Source organism: Gopherus evgoodei, chromosome 3 (genome assembly GCF_007399415.2).
Source record: "Gopherus evgoodei ecotype Sinaloan lineage chromosome 3, rGopEvg1_v1.p, whole genome shotgun sequence".
In the NCBI taxonomy this organism is placed as follows: Eukaryota; Metazoa; Chordata; order Testudines; family Testudinidae; genus Gopherus; species Gopherus evgoodei.
The window spans coordinates 136,003,497-136,022,457 of NC_044324.1; the positions used below are offsets into that span (position 1 = coordinate 136,003,497).

Below are 18,961 nucleotides of genomic sequence, written 5' to 3' on the forward strand. Positions count from 1 at the left end.
AAATATAAGGAAAGATAGAGTCTGTGGCATTAATAAAGTCACAGTTAAAGACCTTGTGAAACTCAGGATTTAGTACCTTTTAATGTCATGTGCTCTATGCCTATTAAGTTTGAAAATTTTGTCAAATTATGTTAAGAGAACTAGTTAATTACTATAAACCTTCAAGTGTAACGTTTGATTTATGTATTGCCAATTCACAGTTTAAAAATGAGGGAAAAAACCAAACTGAATTTTTTAAGGCTTGAACCTGCAGGCTGGTTATAGATAATTTAATTTAGTGAAGGACTATGAATGGCACATTAAGTGATAACATTAAGAACTTTATTTAATATAAAATAGTTAAGAAAATAGTCATTACAATATAACCATATGCTGCATTTATACTTACATTTTAAGGTGAAATAAGGCATTTTTAGAGGTGATTAGTCCCTAAATGAAGAAAATGGGTATAATCCTTTTTCTAGCGGTTCCTTGATGGTGGATGGGCATGCCTAAGCTAAAAGTCGCGAGCTACCCTTTTTATAATCTATTATAACACCCCTTAAATAATTAAAATTAAACATACCTTTTATCATTCCTATATTTCCACTACCATGATTAAATATATTTTTATTTTTCATTGGCTATTTTACATTAAATATGATTTTATTAGCATTTGTGTAAATACCATACCACTAACATTTTCCAAAACATTAACAATGTATTTAAAACACTTGTAAAAACCAGTTAAGAGCAAACCATGTTAAAATGACCACACAGCAGCTTAAGTTGGGGGGTGCGGTGACCATTTTGGCTGGGACAGTGCCCTTTTTAAGCCCTGTCCTGACATTTTTTTGGCACAAGTGGGCATTTGTCCCATTTGCTCTTGCTGACTTGATCAGTTGGCAAGAGCAAACGAGACAAATGCCCACTTTTGTCAAAAAAGCGGGGTGCATAGGAATGTGCAGGGTGGGGGTGCAGCAATGGTAGCCCATGCTGGGGGGGGGCGCTCGGGTGAGCGACTCGTGCCAGCTCTTTGAGGGAGAGGGGGGTGGCTCAGGCTAGCCCCACATGATGTCCCATTTTCCCTTTGGGAAATATGGTCACCCTTGCAGGGGGAGGGCATTGTCTGGCTTGCCGGGGGAGGGGGAATAGTGATTTACAAGCAGAAAGGGAGAAAAGGGTTCAGAAGCTGCTGCAAAAGTGGGTGTGGGAAGGGTTTTGGAACTGCGTGATCGATACTGGCAGGGGCAAGAAGTGATGGTCAATGACTGATCAAGGAGGCAGGGGTGAATCTGTTAATCTACAGGTGGGTGGTGAGGCTGAACCCATGGAGGCTTTGAAGGTATACATGGTGATACAACTAGAGAGGGGTGGGCCTCTTTTTATGTATGGTGACGGGAGTCCCCTCGCAATGTACCAGTTCGTTACAGTGTTGAGACAGGGACTGACAAGGCTGGTACTGCCAACCCAGGAATTTGATTCCCATTCATTCAGGATTGGGGTGTCACCAGCAGCAGCACTGCTGAGCATGGGGGCAGAAGCAAATCAGGCAATTAGATATTGGCATTCAGAAGCCGACAGAATGTATGTGAGATCCCAGGTAGTGAGTCAGTGTTAATTTATTGTATTTTTATTCCAGATGTTGGATGACCAGCCATGCAGATGGTGGTGTGGATCTGCAGGCACAGTATTGGGGTGTTTTTGAGCTTATAGGTAGGCATCCAAGTTGCCTGAGGGTTCTCAGCTGGTATTCAGTGATGAAGCAATCCTGAGATGGCACAGAAAGAGGGGTATGTTATGGAACCAGCAGATGCCACAGCTGTATGCTGTGACAGGTTTATCAGCGGTCACCAGATATAATTGTGGTGCACCTGGGGGAAAACAATTTGGGAAAGTGTGAAGGGTGTACTTAATGGAGAACTTTTTCCAGGAGTAAAAGTTGTGTGCTTAGATATACTTCAATGTAGAATCTGGCAGGGAGCTGTAAAGCTCCCCCGCCCCCAAGGTGGACAAGGTAAGGAGGTATGTGAACAGGGAGGTGGCCAAATTCCTTGGAGCCATAGAAGGGTCGGTAATTTTGCATTCTGGCATAGCATATGGGGCACCAGAGTTATTTCAGGAGGATAGGGTCCACCTGTCAAACTTGGGCACAGACACATTTTTGGCCGGTATAACAGGGGCATTAGGAGATGTCTGGGAACCTGACTGGATGGTAATTACTGGCACCAACTTGTGGCAGATGTCCAGTTCAGGGAAAGGATAAGATGACCAAAAAAATGGCTTGGTGAAGGTCTTAAAAAGGAGGTGTTTTTTAAAGAAGCAGAAGTGGGGGTGGGGATTCAGGGCTCTTATGACTGGCAGGAAGCTGACCCCTCTTTCTTATAGTCCACCTTCAGCCTTGTTCAAGGGGTGGCAGATGGTAAGGTTCCAGCAACAGGTTGGGAGGGGAAAAAAGGGTGGGAGAGGTGCTGGTGGAATCTCCTGGGTAGATATTGAATGATCATGGAGTTTCCTGCACTGTACACTTTTATCTGCCAGGTAGTCTCAGACATCCAATAATAAGGTTGCATCCTGATTAAAACCATATCAGGTGTCCCCTGTCCTTCTTTTGGTATAACCAGATAACATGACTTGGGGTTATGCCCGAACTTATTTCCAGCTTGCTTCTGAACTGTTTTATTTAACTTGCCTTATATTTTACCAGGCCTCACTTGGCTATTGTCAAGGCTTTTGGGGCCTACTTACTTTGCAACATATTTTTATATGAATATAAGCAAATATTATCTTTATAGGCTACGCAAGCCCCTACCTCCGACTGTGTGCATGTTCACAGCTTCGGCAATGCTACCATCCCCTTAATGGATCTGTGGAAGACCCTCTCTCTGTTAGCAAAGTGATACCTGGTGATGGTAGGGGTGCAGAGCAAGCTTTTGTCACCTCAAATTGCTGGGCATGCAGGCGGACTGACTTTTTCTACAGTTGCTCTCTCACTCAACACTTCTCTGCTCTTGTATGTTTAACAAAATAGAGCGGAGGAGCCAGGAGAGAGCATAAATGAAGACAGAATCATCCAACCCCTGTGGGAGCATAGCAATTAATTAGGAGGTTCTTTGAGGATATCAGGAGTACAGGAAGACTTAACAGGTGTGTGTGATTTTATTGTGTGGCCAAGAGATCAAGGAGGAATAAAAGGAAAGTATAAACATGGACATGCTGGTTGCATAGAATAGTGTTAGCTGATTCAGTGACATTTTGTGAATAGTCCCTAAGGTGCATAGGGCACAACACTGGTAATACAAAACAGGAGTTAGAGAACCTTTAGTTCACAATATGCTAAGCCTGACTGGTATCTCTTACTTTAACTTCCTTCAGAATATCACCAAATATCAAAGAGCTGTTGCAAATATCTTCAAACACATCCCCAAAGACCTGCAACCGTTTGAAATGGGGACGGTTACAATCACAGATCTTCTGGAGCTCCTGCAGTAAAAATCAGAATTAACAACTGCACGCAGGTGTGTGTTGGATGCGTCATCCCCACTCAGCTCTAGGAGGTACAGACAGCATAGCACAGGCTTGAGACTCAGGGATATACTTTAAAGCAGTGATTCTCAACCAGCAGTGCTTCAACCCTCTGGTGATCTGTGGAGCCCTTTCTGAAAGATTGAAGGATTAGACAGAGATCACTCAAGGAAAGATTTTCTCTCACTCATATAACATGGTTCACGGGATGAAAAATATTTTTGGAGAACCCTGCTCAGCAAGAAGAAGAAAGGCTCAGATTGGAAATGAAAAGTAAGTGATGTTTATAACAGCCAAGAGAAAATAAAGAGAAGCTTGAGGAAGAGTATTATAGGCAGCGATTAGTATATTATGCCTGAATAAATGGTTAGGTATCACTGCTTAGACATTTAAGGCCAATTCCTCAGCTGTTATAAATCAGTGTAACGCCACAGGCTTCCACAGATCTATGCCTGTTTACAACAGATGAGGATGCTGGCCCTTAGAATCCATCATCTCATTCCTTAAAGAAAACTGTTAGCATGGAGAGTGAGAAAAATAAGGAAATCTTGGACAAGGTATGCAACATTTATAACCTCATGGCTTGGGCCCTACCAAATTCCCAGCCATGAAAAATGCATCTCAGACTGTGAAATCTGGTTTCCTGCCGTGAAATCTGGTCTTTTGTGTGCTTTTACCCTTTACTATACAGATTTCACGGGGAAAACCAGCCTCTCTCAAATTGGGGGTCTTGACTCAAAAGGGATTTGCAGGAGGGTTGCAATTTTAGGGGAGTTGTGGTGCCACCCTTACATCTGTGCTGCCTTCAGAGCTGAGTGGATGGAGAGCAGCGGCTGCTGGCCGGGAGCCCAGTTCTGAAGGCAGGGTCGCTGCCAGCAGCAGCACAGAAGTAAGGATGGCCTGGTATGGTGTTGCCACCCTTACATCCTGCTGCCTTCAGAGCTGGGAGGCTGGAGAGCGGCAATTGCTGACTGAGGGCCCAGCTCTGCAGGCAGCAGCGCAGAAGTAAGGGTGGCAACACCATACCATGGCATCCTTCCTTCGACGCTGCTGCTGGCGGTGGCACTGCCTTCAGAGCTGGGATCTCAGCCGGCAGCCACAGCTCTCCAGCTGCCCAGCTCTGAAGGCAGGGCCACCACCAGCAGCAGTACAGAAGAAAGGGTAGCAGTACTGCAACTTCCCCTACAATAACCTTGCACCCACCTCCCCCACACACACAGACAGACTTCTTTTTTGGATCAGGACCCCCTACCATTACAACACTGTGAAATTTCAGATTGAAATAGCTGAAATCATGAAATTTACAATTTTTAAAATCTTATGACCATGACATTGACCAAAATGGACCATGAATTTGGTAGGGCCTTACTCAGGGTGTTGTGACTGTTCATATAGGCATCTCTTCTGATTACAAAATCTTAGGCATTAGAGACAGAAGAGCTATGTCAGGTCATCTGGTCCATCCCCATCCACTGCAACATTTGCTCTATAATGCTTCTAGTGCTCTGTCTATCTTCAATATCATACCTGTTTCAGGGAGATGTCCTTATTCAGGTGATGAGACGTTGCACAATTTCACTTTGTGAACATTCATATTTCTCAACAGAGGCAGAAAGGAAAATTTGCGGATTCGATCAAAGGCCAGAGGTTGCCATTGCTGCTGGCTAACAGCTTTAACTGTAGTCGACTTTCACAAAGTCACAAAAAAATGTGATGGAGTCAAACTTGTCCTGGAGGAAATATTCTCTGCATTTTTGTAGAGAAATGTCAATGTTTTTGTGGCTAAACAGTTGTGGGGTTTTTTTTATTAAGGCTACATTGCTCTTTTATTCTAATAGCAAGATGCCATTTTCCTGCTTATGATGATGAACAGCATACAATTCCTTCATTTCAAATTATGGCAAACCTCCTTCCTCTGATTCTGATTCACAGTGATTTACCTTCTCTAGCTCATTCTACTGACAACATGACCATATTTCTTCCCAGTGAAGAAAAGTCTCTCTTGATTCGTTATCACCTGTAACTAAGTCTCTCAGATGAAGAATTACTAAATGCAAGGTTGGCCTATAAACTCTTGGTTTTCTGGGCATCTTTAATGCAACATCAAGTCTACAATCAGGCAGTTCCTGGAAGATCTCTCTCAGGCAGTGGTTCATTCCTTTGCCTACTCTCTTCTTGGTCTCCCTGATGCACCCTGGGACTAAGTAGAGAGATATTCCTCTAGGGCAGTGGTTCCCAAACTTTAACAACCCGCAAACTCCTTTCACCTAAAAGTCAAGTCTTGTGAACCCCCTGCTAAAAATGAATATTTCCAAGGATTTTCTCCCTTACCTTAGCATAAATTATAAAAGCAGTGATCTTGTAAATATAAAACTTGTTTTTATGACATGCTTATTACACACTATTTATTATTATTAATTATTACAGGATTTTTATTACATTATGAAAACAGCAACACTCTTCCAAGATCTCACTTTTGTAGCTTGTATCAATTTTGATTAAGCCTGTTACAAGACAAGGCTCCTATCAGAGGCGCCAGTAGAAAAAAGGGGTGTGGTGGCAAAGCCCCCATGCAACCCAGGGCCTGGGAGGGCACTGCCGGAAAAGGGGGGGCAAAGGGGCCACTGGAAAAAAAGAGGAGGGACCCACAGGGGGCTGCCAACGTGGGGGCTGCAAATGACCCTGGTCACCCCACCATACTGGTGCCTCTGGCTCCTATGTTTCATCAAGGAGTATCAGATGTGAAACAGCATGAAGGTATTTAAGAAGCCAACTCAAAGAGTTCCTCCTACACAAGCATTCAGGTCTTGAGCAGTCCAGGCAAACAGTGCATGTTACAACAAAGCTTAAACTTGTTCTTCATAATAATTTGAAAACACCTCTAGCTGCATATTTAATTTTAAAAACAGCAAAAAATAGCCACCTCCCTTTCTATTTCATATAAGGAGTCTTGAAGTTTAAATCTCCTCAGTGTGATAGATATGATTGCTTTGATCTGCTTAGCTCTTGGAAGTCACCAAGGCTCCGAGCTGCTGGCCCCGTGCTGCCTGTGGTCCCTATGGCTCTGTCTGCCATTAGGGAAGTTTTTCCCCAAGAACCCTCTGTAACATTTTGTCAACCCCCATGGGTTCATGAACCCCAGTTTAGGAACCACTGCTCTAGGAACACGTATTGCAAGTGGAAGTAACCAACTTCTTAGCCAATTCTCTCAGCATAGCAACTTGTATTTCAGAGGAGCCAAAGGTCTGGTGGTGGTTATCCATCCTCAAGCATTTGGCCCTCTTACCAGAAATGTACACTTTGTCCTAGTGCGGCTGCTGCAGTAGGTTGGAGGCATCCAGGAAGTGGGAGCACTCCTTTTCTTAGCTGTTCATCACCTATTTCATTGCCAACATGCCATTTGCTCAATGCTCTCACTGCTGCCTCTTTCAAGCCTGGACTATCAGTCTCCCTCTCTGCCGAGCAGTCATCACTACTCACTGGCCTGTTAAGCTCAACTCCCTGTCTGAAAATACTGCTGATCACCTACGTGCGGTACTCTTATAAAATAGCTAGTGTGTAAATTGGGGGAGGGGGAGCTTTGCCTCTTGCACAGCCACAGGATAACATTTCAAAAACCTTGTATGCTGCAGTCAGACAGATTTCTATTTCTGCCATAGTACTTTTAGCTCTCTAGTTATCTCCCTGCCTACTGCATCATTCCCAAGGCTTCTGAATACCACGGTGACCTAGGCAGACAAAGCTGACAGAGAAGACAATTATGAGCCATCTTATCAATCACCAAGGACAACTAAGCTATCTAAAGTCCCCCGGCCCATCAGTAGAGTGGCCAATCAGCAAAACAGCATCCCTCCTTAGAGTCCGCTGCAACCTGGTGGGTTCCAAGAATATACAACAATTAGTGTTGGTGACTTGAATGCTGCAGTGCAAGCAGGGATTCTATGGTGCACCAGAGAACCTCTGCTAGTACCATCTTCATCCCATTCTGAGATTCACGTCCAAGCTGGACACCCTTAATCAAGCTCAGTTTTAGAGTGGGAGACCACTTGCATTGAAGGGTGGATGCAAAAAGCTTGGCTACATCACCTCCCAAACTCTCTCTTGATTCAAGCTGAATAGAGTGCCCAGCTGGACTCAGCCAGTTTGCAAAGCCCAAAGCCTCATCCCAAATCAAATCATGGTTAGTAATCACTGGCAGCCTGTATTATTAAACTTAACAGCAGGAACTCAAGAGCAAGATCAGGTTTAGCCGATACCCTGTGCTTCTGAGAAAGACCCCATGCTATGTATGGTCAGTGGGACCAATACTAACACACTGTCAGCCTGTGCTATGACTCTTCCTTGGCCTAGAACAAATTTGTACCCACCCTCACACCCCTGCGCACCATGAAAAGGATCAAGGGACACAAGCCCTTGTAAAAATGATTCTCTCATGTGCCCAGACAGAAATACATTTCTCTGCTCACAGCAGTATTAATCAGCTGTTAGGTGACCCAGCATTGCAGTTCAGTGCTCAAATGAGAATCTAACAAGTCTTTTCTGTCTCTAACTACTACCAAATGAATCTCTTACTTTAACTCCTTGGTTACGAGTGGGGCTTTCATATAGCAATGATCAGATTTATCATTTCTTACCCTGTCCAGTTTAGAAGATTTGTAGGATCTGGAGGGAGGTGGAGGTGGTGATGGGTGGGGGGAAGGATGTGTTGTTTTTGTAATAATTATTGAGATGCTTTTCCTTACCTGAGCCAACTTCCTTTCATGCCGCTCTGATGCTTTGCTCCCAGTGATGTCATTCTCTAGCAGATCGTGCTTGGCAATGAAATCCCTCTGAAAATGTAAAAACTTGTTAAACTGATCAGTTTTAGTCACTCCAGCCAAATATGAAGGCATAAACTGGTACTCATCCTTAGTAACTTCAGCAGCACAACGTCGGCTGTTCTTAACTGGCTTGTACTTCAACACCTTCATCTCTGGCACATCTAACTCTTCTCTTCTAAGTGGCTTTTTTAGTCTGTCCGTTTCCTCCTCTGTTTTCTTTTTAAGCTCTTTCAGCTGCTTTTCCAAAGGAGTAGAAGTTAATGGGCCATTCACTGGGTGATCAACACTGGCCATGAGTGCCTGAGAGTGTCTATAGATAGAAAAGGCAGATTTGGCAAGTACTGGAACCTGTGTGGTGCTGGGGGTGAAATCAGCCAAACTATTTTTCATCTTCTTGGCTGTCTCCTTGCATATATTTTGAGCTGGGAGTTGCTTTCTTTCTGTCATGAAACTTGCTGGTTTCTTGGCACTGTCCCAGTATCCCGGTTTTACATTCTCTCGGGGCTTATAAAGATTGTTATGGTTTAAGTGCCCTGAGGTGTAAAGTTGAACATCGGCTCTGTGAGCCTTTTCCAAGCCATCTAAAAGATGAGTCAGGCTCCTCGCTTGCTTGCTTTCCGCCATAGTAAAACTGATGATTATATCACAGAAAACAAGAAAAAGTAGTATAGTTTTAGTTGAGAAAAACATTGAACATATGCCTCAGCTCTTCTAGCTTCATAATAAAATATTTTAAGTGAAATTAGTGCATGGATTCTCAGCCTTGGATAGCCAAGCCCATGAAGTATGAAATTAAACAGCATAGGAAGCAGTCGTGTCAAATTCAGCATGACTTCCTCACAATGTGCCCCATTCAGCATGCCTCAATCTGGAGCTGGGAGTACAACCTATAGGGCTAAAAGTCTAAATCCATTCTCCATGCCCAGTAAATTGCTGATCTCATCCCTACAACCATACCTGTAGGTGCCAGTTGTGTTGGGAATTTTTGTAGGACCCTTGAATGACTTTAGACTCTACAATGAGATAGACTGCAAACACAGTGATCTGGGGAAAACTATAAGAAATAATTCCAAGAGTTGCCAAAAATATTGGTGACATGGAAAACTGTGAGAGGAATTTCCTGATTTTTTGCAGAGAGGAATTGAGTGTTTTTTGTTTAAAAAAAAAAGGCTTTTGTAACACATCTGATTGTCACTCACATTCTGTTTCAAAGTTACGTCTTAAATCAGATCACTGTCCTGTCGTGGTCTCTTTGAGGTCACTCAGGAAAATGCCATTTCTGCAAAGCATCTGACAGAGGATGTCTGTGTAGTTTCATCAGGAAGCAATGTGGGAGAGCTGTGCATAAAGCCCTAATCCTACATCTATTTATGCCTTTGCTTAACTTTAAACAGAAGAGTAGTCCCACTGATTTCAATAATATTACTCATGTGCTTACAGTTAAACATGTGTAGTCATGAAAGCTTGCAGGATCAGGACCTTAGTACTACACCCAGTGTGAGATTCAGTCTACAGTAGCTAAACAACCAAGTGTAACTAAGGTGCTTAAGTTTAAACTCAGTTGCAGCAAAAAGTTCGTCTAACACAGTTTGAGCAGCCAAGCTAGACATGTTAGAAGAAGAAATATTTTGCATATGCAGGAGCCTAAGCTACTCAATTTGGTTTTTGAGTATAGCTCTAACATAGTTTGACTCCATGCACAGCAGCCAGTTATCACAGCTTTTTCGTCACTATATGTAGGTTGGCATTTACCCAACAAATCTGTTGGACAAACCAGGCTTTGCAGAAGTATGTGCTGGCCCCCCACCCATCTTTGCTGGCCATACGACAAAGTTCGAAAATCAGATTTAAACATGGTTCAATCACTGCTCCATCTAACATAACACGACGTGACACATTGGTACTGTCTGTGGCCACCCGTTGTTTGGGGCTAGGCCTGACAGAGTGTGGGACACGTTTTTTAAAAAGGAGATTTGCCAAGGCTTGGTTACAATTTTCCTTGATAGTAAATTGATATGAGAAAGTGACAAAACACCCAATACTCCCCCTGCCCTCCCACCCCCAAGGTTTACATTCTTCTTTTCTTTTTAAAAAGCCAATTCTAATTCACTTCTAATTCTAAAACAGCTTGTTATCTGGACAGACTTGTGTGGAGGGATTGAACTGAATGTTCTTATAAGGTCATGATTTTGTTGTAAAAGCACATGAGGGAGAAAAGAGCACACTGCAAGGTTTATGGAAGGGAAGAAGCTATGACAGCTGGAAAGGAAGGATTAATGGGGTTATCTATCATCAATTAAATCCCAGCTTGTTTCTTTAAATAAAGAAAACCAAATCCCTTTGTAGCAGATGCTTTTATTTTCTCCTGCAGCACAACAGAGTGACCAGTAAGATGGGTGCATGTAGGGAGGCAGAAAAGGTCTGGCAGCATCTAGCCATTACAGTGCAGTACTCCCATGTGCAGTCAGGGGAGGGCCTGAGGAGAGTATAGAGCTGGGCTGAGATCAGAGCATGCTCACAAGTTTGTCTTTTTAGTTCCCTGTGGGGCAGAATCATGGTAGCCCACAGTTCTTCTGTGACTTTGGAGACTGAACTAACCCTGAAGGTCATCTCCTCTGGGTCAGATCTGAGACGCAATAGTAGGGCAGTGTGGAGAAATGTTCATTACTGCTGCCTATGCTGCACCTGGTCTGTGGATTTTTAAAAAAAAAAAGGGAACTTCAGTTTTTCAGGATCACTAAATTCACACAATTAATAGAGGTCCTGGCATATTTAACCAATCCAATGCCTTGATTAAATTAACACCCAGTTTTATACTAAATATAGCAATGAAATCCACTCATTGGACCAGAGTCACAGGTAAGTAAAAAAGTCTAGCGGGAGGCTAAGTGGAAGCAAACCTATACTTTCATACAGATCCCTCAAAGTTTATGATATGCCAACTTAGAATCCCTCTAGACTCTTTCTAAACTTATTTATGTAGACTCACAGGGGCACATTCAGTCAGGAAATGTAAATTAGATTCCCTTACACTAAACAGAGCAGCCATAGAGCTACTTACACCCACTCGCCTGGTGTCTGGAGTGTGTGCTATTGTAATTTGCACCTCAAAGAGTTAAAAGATGTTCATTAATTAGCTCCTCCCTTACTTTGGTTTACACCTTTTACATCTCATTCCAGGCTCCATGGTATACACGGTACATCAATGTATAATCCTTTAGACATCAGTGTGTACAAATAGCTTAAAGGGAACCTAAACTAAAGAAAGGGGATCTAACTTACATATCCCATCTGAACTTGGCCCATTGCATTTTGTTATAAGGAGACAAGTTGAGATTCTAATCTGATTTTAGATTCTAAATGCTCTGGAGCAGGAACTGTGTCTTTGAATGTGCTTGTACAAAACTTAGCACAAAGAGGTACAGATCGGACCTCTGGGCATTGTTATAATATAGGAAATTACATACAACAAACTATGTTAAAGAACATTATTAAGGTTGCAAATTCAAGCACACAAAAGTTAAGATTAAGAAATGCCAGAATTAAGTTAGGATTGTCTGTGCAAACTTAATTCACTCCCCCCTTGTGAGTCTGTCCTGTATACTGAATGAGGTAGGGGCCCTATGGGAAAATATACTATAGTACTAAAGGTGGGTGGGAGCATGGCTCATCTCCCTTGCCCCTCCTTACTTGGGAATTCAGGGAGCTCCTGCCCAGATGGTGTCCCACAAGATATAGGCTGCTAAAAACATGTGCAGGGTCTAGGGCATATTTACAGAGGAACATAAGAAGGGGAGGGATAGTTCAGTGGTTTGAACATTGGCCTGCTAAACCCAGGGTTGTGAGCTCAATCCTTGAGGGGGCCACTTAGGGATCTGTGGCAAAAATCAGTACTTGGTCCTGCTAGTGAAGGCAGGGGGCTGGACTCGATGACCTTTCAAGGTCCCATCCAGTTCTAGGAGATAGGATATCTCCAATTATTTATTTATAGAACATCCGTACTGGGGCAGACCAAAGGTCTGTCTAGTCCAGTATCCTGTCTTCCAATAGTGGCCAATGCCTGGTGCTCCAGAAGGAATGCGCAGAACAGATAATTATCAACTGATCCATCCCTGTCACCCATTCCCAGTTCTTGGCAAACAGAGGAGCCTGGTCTGACTCCCTCTCGCCCAACAGAAGCTGGGACTATGCGCTGGCCTGGGAGTGTAAGGAAAGAAGAAGGGGTTGTCCAGGGAGCCCAGCCGGGCTCTCTCCATTCCCCTACCCACAGTGCTGCTGCTGCTCTGGCAGGTCACTGGTATTCCTAGTGCAGTGGGAGTGACAAGGCTGAGCTCTTCCAAATATTTAGTGATTTGAGCCAAAACATTTGGCAAAATGTTCTAGAGGAGAGACATGAGAGGAGGGAAATGGTGATTTTTAACACTTGGAGCTTGTCTACAAGAAAAATTCTTGTAGTTGTTCATGGCAAGCAGGGGCGTGAGTGTGCGCTGTACTCGCCTGCTGGGGTCTGATTGTCTGTCAGCATCCTGCTGATGTGTGTTAGCAGCTCGGCAGAGCACTTTGAGCTAGTCCTCTTTGAAATGGGACTAGCTCAAAGCGCATCATAAAAAACCGGGGAATGCGCATCAGCAGAGTGCTGAGGGACAGTCAGACCACAGCAGGCTAGTGCAGAGCAGACTGACACCCCAGCTTGCCACAAACTCATTGTTCTTGTGGACAAGTCCTTAGCTAAATCTCAACAGACTGTCACCAGACACAGAAAAGGCACTTTTGTAGCATGAGGGAATCTCCCCCTTCTGAATGTCAAACGACAGAGGTGCTAATGCTTCTTAGACAACAGGTCCCCAGAATCCATTACAATGGACAGTATTAGGAAACAAATATAAGGGCTCTCTACTACCTCACGCTATAATTAAAAAAGAACAAGCAACAGTGTAAATAAATGTATTTTATAATATTCTACAGTATTTGTCCAAAATAGTACATTGTACAACAGTACATTATAATACAATACTACATTATAGCTCCAGACTGCAGAGCCTGGGGCCTTTCCTGTGCAAAACTCGCATAGTTCTTTTACAAGGTTACTTATGCCTGTTGCCAGCTTGTTCTTGAGAGCCTCTGAGTGTTCTCAACCCCAAGTGCTGCTCAGAGCCTTGTTGGATCATGCTCTGACACTGTGAACTCAAATTCTCTGCCCTGTGAGCTTAATTCTGGTCCTATTTATGCTGGTGTAAACAAAATCATTGGAGTCTTTGGAGTCACTCCTTACAGGGCCGGCTTTAGGGTGATTCCCCTGATTCCTGGGAATTGGGCCTCTCGCCTAAAAGGGCCCCACAGCGTCCAGAAGAGGGGCTCTGCACCCTCTGCCAAAGTGCCGCCGGAAACAGCAGCAACCGATTGAGCTGCTGCCGAATTGCCGCCGTCTTCGGCGGCATGTCGGCGACAGCTCTTTCGAATAGGGCCCTGCACGTCCTAAAGCTGGCCCTGACTCCATATTTATCGCAGCGAAGCTAGGAGCAGGTCGGGACCCTGCACCTGCCATTATGCTTTACGTAGCACCTGTCTGTTACAGCTATCCCCTATTCCATTTTGTTTCTTACAGCTGTCCCCAGACTCCATTTTGTTTTCTGTTCTCCTGTGGCCGCCCTTCCCTGGCTGTTAAGTTGTTTACCAGGGCCACTGCCCTTCTCAAAGGGATGGCCACTTGTGCTGCGTGCTAAGTGGGACCACTGCCCTGTTCAAAGGGTTAGTCCTGTTATCACCTCGTTGAGCCTGGGCTTGGTGTAGGGCAGGCAATGTCCAGAGCTGCAAGACCTAATGTGTTTTTAAGATCCTGGGCATGAGTCATAGGCCTCATGTGCTCTTGAGTCACCTATTGCACAGGACTATGTCCAGGCATGTCTCTGGGCTTACCTTCAGTTTTTTCCCTGTGCCCCGTCCCCTGTGACAGAGGGAGCCTATCAGGATTACTGGCGGGAAACTGCCCAAGTTTGCCTTTAAAACCAGACATTTTGAAACACACCTCAGAAAGGTTCCTGCATTGCTGCCTGGTCTGATCAGCCAGGGGTTCTGGGGGGTCCTTTCTCCGCTCTCGTTTTATTTTTGAGCATACCCTCGTTTTTTGAATGCCCCCCCTCCACGAAGAACGAATTGCTACCTGAGAGATCTCCTGATTATTGAGACTGTACTGAGCCCTCCTTGCCTCTTCTGATGTTGCTGCTGCTTCTGCCTTTGGGACTGGTAAGAATCCCTCTGTAAAACTTTCTATACTTTTATTTTATTATTTTAGCTGCTGGCTCTGTTTCCCCAGTACACAGACTCAAGCTAAACCTTGGTCCGTGTCTTAAAACCTCTCTTAAACTTCAGGGCTCTTTGCCGTTAAAAATAAGTTTGTGCTGCTGCTAAGCTCTGCTCCTGTGGGCTTTGCCTTGGGGCTCTCTGCTTTCAGCTGTATCCATCGCTGTAGCCACCATCCCTTGGCTTCCTTGGGAGCTGGGTCCTGGACACATACCACTCTGCCCTCTGTAACCTCTCCATAGCATAAGGTGCACCATAGGTCTTGTTTTTTTTAGTTTAATAAGTCATAGTTTGTTAAGATTGTAGAGCTTGTAAGTTTCAACTGCCTTGTTATAGTTTACTGTTTTGTTGCTCCGTATAGTTGCTTGTTACAGCTTTGCTTAGAATTGCGATATTTGTTGTTTTGCCTAGTCGTTGGTTAAGATAGATAAGGTTTTTGCTGCTTAAATTCGCCTTCCTGCTGTCCCGATCTCTCCCTGAACTTTCCCATGTCTGTTTTTCCCCCGCTCAAATCTCCCCCTCTGTGTGCTTCCCCGTGTCTCCCTGTTATAACCCTTTGCTGCTTTTTCCCCCACATCTGCACTCTCTCCGAACTTCCCAAACCCCTTGCTGCTTCTCCCCGTGAAACTTCCCAAACCCTTTGCTGTTTTTTTACCTTTGTTTTTGGTGTCCGCTTGTTGCTTAAACTTCTCTCTAGCCCTTCTTTACACTTCTCCGCTGCCCCTCCCCTACCGAAGATCACCATCACGCTGCTCCATTGTCCTTGCCCTGCAGGGCTTCAGAGTCTCTCGCTGCTTCCAGCCGCTCGTCTGCATACCACTAATCACTCACCCACCCCCGTTTCTTGACCCAGCCTTTATATTGATATTGTATTGTTGTACTGTAACTCACATTTTACTTGTAATTATAACACCCCATTGGTTGCCTCCACTTTTCTGATATACTTTGTATTTACATTGATGCCACTGTGTTACATTGTGTATCTAGCTATTAACTCATATAGAAGCTACCATTTTATTTTGCATTTCTTTTGGGTACACTTTGCATTTCCACACTGTATCTAGAGTTGCTTATTGACTGTACTGTATCCCATTGTGCTGAACCCCACTTGCTGTAGCCCACTGTTAAAACTCCCTACACTGTTCAATAAGAAGAACCCCCCCCATCGTTGTTTATTGTAAACACCCTATACACCCCATCCCATCATATTTCATTATTAAATTCCCACCACTTTCTTTTTTTTCCTTTAATAATGAAATTAATTGGAACCCCAGCTGTGTGGTAATTGCTCCCCAAGATCCCGTATACCTGCAGGCAGGGACAGTACCAACCACATGGCTGGTATTGAATAATGAATGGTAGTAGTCCTGCTTTGCTTCTCGGGCTTGAGTAAACTGAAAGCACAGTTCATTTTGAGATATGCCAAACCTGCCGAAAAAAACGCAGACATTGGGTTTGGGTTTGGTTTTGGCTTAATTGGGTTGTGAGAGTTGCTTGTTGGCTAGTTTTTGGCCTGTAGCTTGTTGCAGCTTGATGCTTCTGTTTTTTTTAATCAGCCCCCAGCAAGCAGGGGCAAGGAAGGGGGGACAGAGTCAGGGATGCACAGTGGGCCCACCACAGTCTCAGACTGCACGCTGGGGTCAGGGTCGGATTACTGCAGTGGATTTAGGGGGCTGCATCCCAGGGCCTTGGACTAAGGGGTGGCCCCGCATGCCCATGGGCTGGATGGGGCCTGCTGCTTCTTTTCATCCAGCCGGCGGCAAGTTTCTGTGCTGAGGGCCAGTCACTAGTCCCTGAGCCTCGGCACCCTGCCACCCGTCCTCATGGGCAAGGAGCGTTCAGGGGCACGGGCAGGGAAGGGGATGCGCACACACGCTTAGCACCGCTGCCACGCACAGTCAGGCTATCATAAACCTAGTCCCAGATTTGGACCTTAGCGTCCAAAATATGGGGGTTAGCATGAAAACCTCCAAGCTTAGTTACCAGCTTGAACCTGGTAAAGCTGCCACCACCCAAAAAATTAGAGTGTTTTGGGGCACTCTGGTCCCCCAAAAAACCTTCCCTGGGGACCCCAAGACCCAAATCCCTTGAGTCTCACAACAAAGGGAAATAAACCTTTTCCCTTCCCCCCTCCAGGTGTTCCTGGAGAGATACACAGAAGCAAACTCCGTGAATCTAAACAGAGGGAGTCCACCCTCTCTATTTCCAGTCCTGGAAACACAAGCACTTCCCTCTTCACCCAGAGGGAATGCAAAGTCAGGCTAGTAAATCTAACACACACAGATTTCCCCCTGACTTCTTCCTCCCACCAATTCCCTGGTGAGCACAGACTCAATTCCCTGGAGTCCCCCCACTAAAGAAAAACTCCAACAGGTCTTAAAAAGAAAGCTTTATATAAAAATAAAGAAAAATATATAAAAATGGTCTCTCTGTATTAAGGTGACAAATACAGGGTCAATTGCTTAAAAGAAATATGAACAAACAGCCTTATTCAAAAAGAATACAATTCAAAGCACTCCAGCAACCATAGACATGTAAATACAAAAGAAAAAACAATAACCCCTATTGTTTTTATGATCTCTGTACTCACAACTTGGAAACAGAAGATTAGAAAGAAGGAAATAGAAATCCCCTCATAGCCGAGCGAGTACAGGCAGAAGACCCAGAACAAAGGACTCACACACAAACTTCCCTCCACCCAGATCTGAAAAAAGTCTGGTTTCCTGCTTGGTCCTCTGGTCAGGTGTTTCAAATTACTTCTTTCCAGGTGAAAGAGACGTTAACCCTTAGCTATCTGTTTATGACACAGGCACACTGGGAGATGCGCACACACGCTATAGCTGGACTGGAGCCAAAAACACCTGATTCAAGCTCTCATTCTGATTGACTGGGACTAGGGATGGGCCAGGGCCAGGAGCCAAACAAGAAACTACAAGGTACTGTAAAAGCCCTGAAAGCCAAAAAGCTAGCCACCATGCAACATACGAGCCAACTCAGACTAAAACAAGCCCAATTTCCACTTAGCTTCTGTGGATTTGGCAACTCTGGGGGATCCTGCCTTAGCCCCGCTGTGCTGCTGACCAGGAGCCGCCTGAGGTAAGCAGCTCCTGGGCAGAGCTTGCACCCCACACATCCCCTCCTGCATCCCAACCCCCTACCCCAGCCCAGAGCCCCCTCATGCACCCAAACTTCCTCCCAGACCCCATACCTCCACCCCAACCCTGTGTCCCAGACCTGAGCCCTCTCCCACACCCAAACTCCCACCCAGAGCCTGCACCCCAAACCTCCTGCTGCACCCCAAACCTCCTGCTGCACCCCAACCCCCGTCCCCTCCCTAACCCCACCACTCAGCTGGAGGTGCACCCCCTTCTGCACCCCAATCCCCTGTCCCAGGCCTGAGCCCCCTCCTGCACTCTAACCCCCCAGGGGCCCCATAAAATCAAATAGCCCTAGGCCCACAGGAGAGTTAATCTGGCCCTGGCCAGGGGGATCTAGTCACATGGAGTGTTGGGGTTCTTAGGGATTGGCAGGTTTTGGCCTTGTTTTAAATGGGATTAGCTTGATTTTTGGTTTATGGTGAAAGTCACGGTGCTTATTTACCGCATGAAAGTTGGCTACTGTGTTGGTTTTCTGTAGTGCCCTTTCACTGCACCTTCTCGTGGTAACTCACTCATTCCGCACGGCCCGCTGCACAGCCTCCAGGACCCACCCAGGCACCTGCGTTGCTTTTTAAAAATGATTTGCTCTAACCACTTTCCCACAGAACCCAGCCACGAGAGACACATTGCAGCAGGGGCTCGAATGGCAGAACAATAACTTACGTCAAGGCTCCGCTGTCCGCTCGCACTGGCTCCGCTGTGTATCCAGCATAACTGCTTCCCTTCGACCGGGTGCTGTTTCCAAGGAAACCAGCTAAACATTCTGCCTTCCACCCCCCTCGCTCCTGCTGCTGCTGCTGAGCAACCATGCAGGCTGCTGCAAAGGGAACCTCAGAAGGGAAGGGTATTTTCCTGTGGAGCCCAGCAAGCTTGTGGAATCAAAACCGCCTCCCTCATGGGAATCCTTTTTCACTTCAAGGTTGCCAATTGATGACTGGTATTTTAAATTCCAACCTGATTGTTTTTTGTTTGGAAATACTGATCTGTTAAAACACACTGGACAGTTGGACACATTCCTAGGAGCTATTCTGAATCCCAAGGAGCGATAGCCTGTCCTCCTTTGTATACTGAATACACTTAACACCTTGTGCAAAGCCTATTTCTTCCTGCTGTCAGAGTTAAATATTTGCAAACAGAGAACACTCCTGAAAAGTACACACTCAATCATTTAAACTCTTC

General features: G+C 45.1%; 1 protein-coding gene across 6 annotated transcripts in view; it reads right to left on the reverse strand.

Moving 5' to 3' along the window:
• C3H6orf118 (chromosome 3 C6orf118 homolog) overlaps positions 1-18,667 on the reverse strand; it is a 56,364-nt gene extending 37,697 nt beyond the window's left edge. For 5 of the 6 annotated variants that reach the window (XM_030556717.1, XM_030556716.1, XM_030556719.1 and 2 more), the window contains exons 1-3: positions 18,446-18,667; positions 8,247-8,955; positions 3,340-3,462 (exon numbers count right to left, since the gene is read on the reverse strand). In XM_030556717.1, the coding sequence (XP_030412577.1) occupies positions 3,340-3,462; positions 8,247-8,955; positions 18,446-18,591 (978 nt within the window). In that variant the 5' untranslated portion in view covers positions 18,592-18,667. The remainder of the gene's footprint in view (positions 1-3,339; positions 3,463-8,246; positions 8,956-18,445) is intronic. The other variant, XM_030556718.1, reaches the window with a different exon arrangement.
• Positions 18,668-18,961: the final 294 nt, after the last annotated feature.